Genomic DNA, 8,765 nt, shown 5'->3' on the forward strand with positions numbered 1-8,765 from the left:
CCTAATGTCAAATTACTAATGAAACGACGTTGACTAAAATGTAATTTCAACATTCTCAAAGGAGTATTTAGCTATAGCACCCATTTTTTATTAAAATTTTGGTCAAGAATAAGTAATTTATAACTAACTTGCTAAAATACCCCAAAAGAGGAATTAACTAGCTAAAATGAATTTCTAAAAAAAAAAAAAAAAAAAAAAACTAGCTAAAATGAAGCGTTAACACGTCATTTATGGGGAGAGATAAATCGGAATCGGAGTTAATTGAAATTTGCACATTTTGAGGTTAAGATTGTCATCGCGTCACCGCCAGAGAGGCAGATTCTTGAAATCAATTACAACATTACTTGCCGAAATAAAAAACAGCCTCACTATATATACATCAACATATAAATGTATGTACATATGAATCTCTCTCCGTGAGCGAAATTCCTTAGAGCGAGAGAGACGGAAAGAGTTTTCTAGGGTTTTTAAGCAGAAGACCCACCCGAAGAAGGAGATACAAAAAAGCTCACTGTAAGTTTCCCGCCAAAATTCCAATATTTAGCTGCGTCGCTCTTTTTCAAGTGTTTATAATTTTCGAGTGTCTACTATTTAGAGGAAATTTGAAATCCGAATTCGTGGAATGATTATTGGGTTCGACCCACGGTTATGTTTCTGTATTCCGTATTTTTCTTTTTAGTAATTTTTATCTCAATTAGGGAAAAGCTAAAAGAATCTGACAATCTCGTGTTTGCCATATCATCCAGAGAGCAATGGGTGAAACGGAAGGCGAAGAGCCTGAAATAAAATGGGGAAGATTTACCGGGCATGGTGGGAAGCAGAAGAAAGTGAAGTTCTACGAGTCCTTCACATTCGACAATGTTGAGTACTTCAAATACGACTGCGTGTACCTCTTCAAGGAAGATGAGCCCGAGCCTTATGTGGGCAAGCTATTGAAGATATGGGAAGCCAATAAGCAGAAGAAAGGGAAGGTCTTGTGGTTCTTCCACCCAGACGAGATCTCAAATTTCATCGGGGGACTCGAAGATGTGGTCGAGAACGAGCTCTTTATCGCTTCCGGTGAAGCCACCGGCCTCGCAAACATCAATCCTCTGGTAATTCAACTTAGTTTTGGAAACATATTGTTCGTATTCGTGGTGATTTTATTGAAATGATTCAGTGTACTTTGCAATGATTGAGAACTACCATTTGGGCGAATTTAAGAAGAAAATTAAACCGAATTGTTGATTAAGAGATTATTTTATTTTAATAAGTGTAGTTTTTTATTATTATAATTTTTTTTATGTGTTTGAATCAGGAAGCGATCGCTGGGAAATGCAACGTTGTTTGCATTTCTAAAGACAATAAGAATCCTCAACCCACGGACGAAGAGGTCCGAAAGGCAGATTTTGTGTTTCGTCGGACATTTGATGTGGCTGAATTTAAAATCAAGGACGAGATCAAAGGAGAAATCGCGGGCATAGATGGTTTGTGAAATTTAAGAACTTAATCGGTTTGACCTTATATTTATAATAGTTAATCTTTCTACTCTTACCATTTATATGTTTTATAACATCTCGTACCATTGCAGTTAAATTTCTACTCAATAGAGGGGATTCAAAAGGAGGCTCTGGTTCTGCGGACGTATGTTTGGAGATGAAAGAAGGTAGTGAAAATGCAGTGCAAAATGATTTGACGGGACCCACAAATGGGGATAGTAATGAACCTGAAGACTCTGACTACGTAGTTAAGATAAATGGACATTGTACTGATGATACACCAGCCAATGAGCCTGGTTCTTTAACTGCAACATGTGATAAGACCGTATTGGGTGCCGGTACGGAACCAGGCAAGGCGAAGACAAAATCCAAAGTCGAATCCAAGAAAAGAAAGGAAAGGGCTGGGAAAGTTGTTAAAGGTGCTAAGGACTCTGATGAATCGGACGAGAAAGTGTCTAAGAAGGCAAAACCCGCGTCTAAGATCATGGACAAGGGAAAGCGTGTGATTCAGGACCCAGTACTCGGTACTGAAGACACTACTGTTGTGGAGACCTCATTGCCGACAACTTCTACAGAGATTAAAGACAAGGTTAAGTCTGCTGACGATTCTTTTATCAAAGCAGAAGGTCCTTCCAAAAGGTTGAAGCCCGACAAAATAAAAACGAAACTTCCTGGCGCTATGGAGATAAAAGACGAGATCATGCCTGTTGATGATTCTTTGGTTAAAGAGGAAGGTCCGTCCAAAAAGTTAAAGCTCGACAAAACGAAAACAAAACTTTCTGGTAGAAAGTTGATAAAAACACCTTCTCAAGAGGGTCGCGATGAAGGCCGAAAGAACGAGGGACAAGAGCTTCAGCTAACTATAAACGTAGGTTATTGTACAATTCCCTTGTTCTTTGAGTTTTCCTATTGTATAATTTTAATTTTGGAAATGTTCTTACCATATCCCCGTTTATTTTTTCGACAGGACAAAAGCAAATGGTTCAAGGATCTTGTGAGTTTCTTTTTTCGGTTAAACTATCTTTCATCCTCTGAACTTTTATCCCTTAGTAAAGAGCTATATTTTATACTGCATAACCTGTGAACTGAAAATAATATAATTACTTTTTTATGACATTAGTTATGTATTTGAATGATGATTATGAATTACTCCTTTAAATGCTAGCCTTGGGAAGATGAACTCCGAACTTCTCATGAGCACGGGAAGCTTGTATTGCTTCAGAATTTGGATCCATCTTGTACGTCCGCTGAAGTTAAGGTAATGTTTTTATTTAGTACTCTATCGTACCTACGAATATTTCACTGGTCTTGTCTTACAAAAGAAACAGCAATAATAATTAAAAAAAAATGATTTACTTGTCTTCCTATGCCAAAAGAGCTGTTATGAATCGTCTAGCTTTGTTCTTGTTCATTTCATTATTCTGGTGCAAATTTTTAGCGTTCTTCATGTAATGCATTTCAGGCTATAATAATGAACGGTTTTAAGGTAAATTGCAAAGCAAAGATGATCCAACGGACGGAATTTTCCAGCCCCCACACAGGTACGAATAAACTGAAATGACTTAATTTTTCTGGGGATGCTTTTATGGAAACGACTCGGACTCTTTATACAAAGATGATCTACTCTATTTCTCATGTCAAAGATTCTGAAGTTCGCATTATAATGATGTCAGAACTTTTGTCCTTGCCAGTGTTATAAAGCTGAAATGATTGTTTCTGTTGAATTTCTTTCAAGTTCATCAGTTTTCACTGCTTGACCAGTTATTAATAAAAAGGTTTTTTTTTCCTTAAAAAAAAAATCGTCTGTGGGTCGGAATGGACACCAAGAACGTGAGTATTTTAAGCTAGAAATTTTAAAGACAATCAATTTCTCAACAACCACAAAGAGAGTAAAGAATCTGTACTCAAGACTCCATATTTGAGGGCATCCTAGTTCATAATATCCCCCAAAAGCTTTTGCTGATTGGAGGTTGAATGACGGTTGTTTTAAATTTTAAACGTGAAATCACAAAGATGAACAAAACAAAAGGCTCTCTCTCTGTCTCCTACTTTTTCCGGGACCTTTTTTTTTGGCGTAGCCATGGATCGTGCACCAATGTATGATTATGGCGTTAGTATAGGATAATCAGATTAGTGCATCATTGAAGACTAGAGAATCTTAACTTCTTTGGGGCAATAAGGTAGAATCATTCATCTTCTGGAGTACATTCAAGCAAGTTCTTTTACTGTATAGAGGCTGCAAGATGGATTTATGGAATTTATGAAGAAATTTTGGCCTCTCCTCAACCGGAGAGAACATGGGAATGGTTTCGCTGACATCATTGATGTTCTGGTCAATGAGCTCGGTCGTTTAGGATCATAAAAGTCGCTCAAGGTGACAAGGGAAGTCTTTTGGTGCGAAAGAGGATTAGAGGATGGGGCTGGAAAAGGTTTTTTGGGGTTGCTCAGCGGCACGATCAAAAGTTAAAGTCTCAAAGTAGAGCATGCCCCGTGGACAACAAGGGGTGAGAAATGGAAGAAGCTATATACAAGCTTTGAACTGTCAAAAGGGTTTGCCAAGCATAGGGTGTCAAATCCCTAAGATCAACCTCAAGAAGGCAACTTCGAAGGTGGTTTCGGTGTAAAAAAATGAAATCCAAAGACATGATGGGGAACTAATCTTGGGAGGAAATAAAAAATTCCATCAAGCCCAAGTTGTACGTCTTGCTGCATGGAGGGAGAATATATTGAGCATCTCCTCTTGGAATGCACTATAGCAAGAAAGGTGTGGCAATGGTTCTAAGTTCAGTTGGGGATCAATAAGTATGATCTCCCCTCAGTGTGAAATTATATTACAGCTTGCCACAATTTAGGAGAAGAGTGCGAAATGGAAATAGATAGTTAAGGTTGGAGTTCCAATTGCGCTATTGGTGCACTTGGGGGGCAAAGGAACATAATGTTACACTACCGTGGGTAACATCATCCCAAAAAGCTAGTACTTAAAGGAAAGGGCGCCCAAGAGCTTATAAAATCATCTTGTACGTACAAGGTGAGAGTCAATTAGGATTGTGACATATTACCACGCTTCCCAGACCGCGTCTGCCGGTCCCCCACTCTGGCCTTGATTATAACATAATACCATTCATTAACAATCAATGGTATTCATTTTTGGAAATTATTGTTTTACATGTGCATTGATTTTCTCACTCTTTACGGTATCTTGCTTTGATACCTATACATCTAACATCAACAAGTGAGCAGCATAAACAAGCTAGAATCTTGATATCTTAACGAGCCGTGAATTGTGTTCAAATGAAAATACGGGTTGGTTATGTTCAATGATGCCAATGAATATTGAAAGATCCGCAGGAAAGTTAATTTCCTTCCGCAACGTGTGACGGCGTGTGGTTAGCTCTGATACCAACTGTTATAACTCATTCAGTACTACTCATCCCCGAAAGCTAGCAACTAGGGATAGGGTGCTTAAGGGGCTATAGACCCACATACGAAGCCAATACTTTAGTGTTATGGGACTCACATACCAAACCCACACTTACAACGCGAGTCAATTAGGATTGTAACACATAAGCATATTCAAGGAGGAAGACGGTTTATTAGATGGTATAAAGTAAACCATTGTGTTACCATTTGTCTTCGTGGAATTTGGATTTTAAAATGTTTTCCTCATCGGATTTATCTAGGAATTGGGCCAGCGCCCTTATGTAGTGAGAGAGGCCGGTTGTAATTTTAATCCCAGTGGAGGTGGTTATAATTCCATAGGGTTCGGGTCGGCGTGCACGACTGACGTTGGGCCTCCTCCCCTTGGTTCTTTTCCCCTTTTCCACAAGTTATGCACTTCTATAAAGGCTTTTGCCTTTTCTTTGGGAATACAAATTCTAACAAATGTGTTTCATTTTATAGGCCAAGCTTTTGCCATTTTCGATACAAGAGAAGTAGCGGAGATGGTTATTAAAAGATTGAAGGAGAGCTGTTTGCTACTATCAAGTGGGAGGTAGGGTTACAACTTCCTTTTAAAAAATAGAATAATCTCATTTGGTTTGATCGGAGTAGTAGAATTCCCTTGACTTTCTTGTCGATAGTCTTTTCATTTATTTTTATATTTAATTTCTTTTATATATCTAAAAAACTAAAGCTCGGGTCCCCCGTCTGTCCCACAATAATTTGGAGAACAGAAACACTTGCAATTGCTAGGTGGGTACCTTTAGGCTATGTTTGGAACACGGATTGTACAATAGATATGAATGTTCGAGGGAAAATAGAGAATTTGAAAGAAAATGCTTTAGGCTATGTATGGAACGCGGATTACACGCCGTATATGAAAATGTGAAGAAAATGAAGAATTTGAAAAAAAATGTGGGAGGATATCAAAATTATTTATTATGTTTGGAAGTCGAGGAAATTTTTAGGGGAAAAGAAAGGAGAAACACACGCATGACCCCTACATGTACAAATTCTCTTGGCGTATCATTTTCCACTTGTCTTTCCAAGAATAATGAAATCCTAATAATACACCTTATATCAAATATTCTCTCAAAATTTATTTCCCATGAATTGTCCCCAATTCAAAAACACAAAGAAAATAAAAATTTTCCTCTTAGACTTATTAAGTTCCTAACAAACCCTTACGGGCTTGGTCCGTTTGGAACCTGAAAAATAGGAGGGAAAGTAAAATGGAACTCCTATTTTTCTTGTGTTTGGACGTAGAAAAAACAGACGGGAAAGTAAAAGAAAAATTATATAACTAATGAATTTCATGTTTTCGTGGAAAAATGGATTCCATAGAAGTTCATTGTAGGTACCATATTTGTATCTATCTCCTCACTTTCCCTTCTTCTTTCCCTTTCATTTTTCATGACTTCCAAAAACAACAAATACATTTAGAATTTCTTTTTATTTTTATTAAATTCTTTTTCTTTGTATTTTTCGGGTTTCAAACGAAGCTGTAGAGATGATAGAACTAAGACTTCTTTGTCACAAACAAAAAATAGAAGAAACTAAGCTCCTTTACCATTGTAGGGGAAAATAAAGGCAGGTTTAACACTGGCACCAGCATATAAAAAGTTATTTTAATTATGCCTCAAAATCTCGCTCTTTTAATAATACATTTGAACAAATACCTTTATTTCAGTGGTTCAGTATCTGGGCTTATAGCTTATTTCCTTATCATTTGTGTCTCTACTCTCTACAAACTTGCTTGTTACATCAAACGACACTTTCGTGATAATGTGTCTCCTGAACTCTATGTGCTCCAGGCCGCTTGTTGCCAGTCCAGGAAATCCCTGTTTCCCGAAAAAGAAAGCAACATTTTTTGGCCATCTAATCATTGATAAGATTAGAGGTACCATGCACAGAGTGCAGGTATACTCTCTCTCTCTCTCTCTCTCTCTCTCTCTCTCTCTCTCTCTCTCTCTCTCATACTTACGTGTCGCTGCATTTTGATGAACCCAGAAAGAGGCTGTATCAACTTCACATTGCTCTCAGCCCAACACGATTGAGTATGACATGGCCACCGAATGGTGCTTATTGCAAGCAAGATCAGAGTCGGAGTTGAAGAAGCTATTTAAGGTCTTCAAACCTTTTCGATACCCTTTTCTCTGTGTTGGAAATAAAATTTCAGTGTCCTAAACTTTTTCTTCTTTTCGCTGAACTTGATGAGCAGGTTCAAGAGGCCGATGTGAGAAAACTCGTGGATCAACTCAAGGACAGAGAGAAGATGAAACCTATGCTGTTAAAGTGATATATAATTAGGCAAGTGTTCTTCAATTATGATAAAAGAAAAAAAAAAAAAAAAGAAAAAAAAAGAAAAAAAAAAAAAAAAAAACTTGGTAACATAGGTGGTTTCTTTTCTTTGCCTTTTTGAATAGTAAAATAGAATCAATGAAAGATTTAATAAATTAATCTTGGTTCTGCATTTGTGTGCCAGGGTTTCACATATATGCACTGATTGCAAATGTGAAGGAAAGGCATGTTTTTGATGGAGCTTTTGTCAAGAGACGTGTGTCAAATCGGCCATTGTATAGGTGTCATATTGCTAATTTCTGGCCGATTGGACTCACGTAGTTAATATGAGATATAGTTAAATCTTATGAAATGTGTTTTATGTGACGCTATTCGCATCTTTTCATTTTTTGTAACTGCTCTGACCATCAGAATCAGAGCTAGTTCCGAATATGCGAGCAACTGAATATATTTAGGGTTCTCTTACCGTGAAAATAGAAGATAACAAAGGTAAATGGGACAATGTAGTGTTTTAAATGCAGAGTAATACTCTTTTTAGTCGTTAAAATACATGGATGTCTATAATTCTAATGGTTTGTTTGGGAGGAGGTAATGTTAATTACATTTTCGGGAATCTTAAGATTATTTAGTTTGAGTTAATGTTAAAAAAGATTCTCGGGAATGTCACCACCAAAGAAGTGCTATTCAGATTACTGCATGGGAATCTCATTGATTTTATTTTCTAAATGATATCTTGATTACTTGTGTATATTTTTATTGTATATTAAATTGTACGTACATGTTAAATATATATTTCATTATTTGTATAAGTCATCTACGTACCTACAGGTTATATATAGAGATTTGTAACTAGTTAGACCAAAATATGTGATTTTGGATCTAGCTTATGTTTGACATTTTTTAGGGATATAGCCAAATGGCTTATGTGGCAATAATTAATGTCTTATTTGCTCTTATTTATTAATAACTTCGTCACTTTCTCTCTCCTATTTTTTTCCAAATAATTTTTTTTGCATCAAAACTTCAAAAATTTGTATCTTTCTCATACGAACTCGAAATTGAGTGATTTCAAATCCTACAAATTCGTCGCGTCGAGATCTTAAAAAATAGACCCATTGTGTTTGATAAAGATTATTTTTAATGCATCATATTTACATTTCTATTTTTTTTTATAATTTCAAAAAAATTCAGTTATTTCTATATTTAAGGTAGATTTTTCTACATCTATGATATTAAACATTATTTTTCATCAAACACAATGGATCTATTTTTGAAGATCTCGGCGTCACGAATCCGTAGGATTTGGAATCACTCAATATCGAGTTCATATGAGATAGATATGGTTTTTTGAAGTTTTTATGTAAAAAAAAATGTAGGCAAAAAATAGGAGAGAGAAAATGACGAATTTATTAATAAATAAGGGTAAATAAGACCTTAATTCGTGACCCTATAAGGGCCTTCCCAATTTGCACCGAGTTTTCCCGCGTTTGCTTCAGCAGTGTTTTGGAATATTTTTCGGAGAACCAAGTCTCATATGTCGAATCTTCT

The 8,765-nt window shown here is 36.4% G+C and overlaps 1 protein-coding gene across 2 annotated transcripts; it reads left to right on the forward strand.

The window, feature by feature from the left end:
• The first annotated feature begins 202 nt into the window (after window positions 1-202).
• LOC149390872 (bromo-adjacent homology (BAH) domain-containing protein) lies at window positions 203-7,764 on the forward strand. 2 transcript variants are annotated; one of them, XM_089620394.1, is made up of 12 exons: window positions 204-513; window positions 747-1,094; window positions 1,298-1,466; window positions 1,571-2,346; window positions 2,446-2,472; window positions 2,644-2,736; window positions 2,941-3,019; window positions 5,379-5,469; window positions 6,731-6,836; window positions 6,927-7,043; window positions 7,138-7,226; window positions 7,402-7,764. In XM_089620394.1, exons 2-11 carry the CDS (start codon window positions 753-755, stop codon window positions 7,213-7,215), a joined length of 1,878 nt encoding a protein of 625 aa, XP_089476520.1. In that variant the 5' UTR covers window positions 204-513; window positions 747-752; the 3' UTR covers window positions 7,216-7,226; window positions 7,402-7,764. The 2 variants fall into 2 exon arrangements, 1 of the variants encoding a protein (XP_089476520.1); XR_016300195.1 differs by lacking the exons at window positions 5,379-5,469; window positions 7,402-7,764 and having other exon boundaries at window positions 203-513; window positions 7,138-7,189.
• Window positions 7,765-8,765: the final 1,001 nt, after the last annotated feature.

This window comes from Urtica dioica, chromosome 7, assembly GCF_054948205.1.
Source record: "Urtica dioica subsp. dioica isolate 48M chromosome 7, U.dioica_male_clone48M_v1_H2, whole genome shotgun sequence".
Lineage (NCBI taxonomy): Eukaryota > Viridiplantae > Streptophyta > Magnoliopsida > Rosales > Urticaceae > Urtica > Urtica dioica.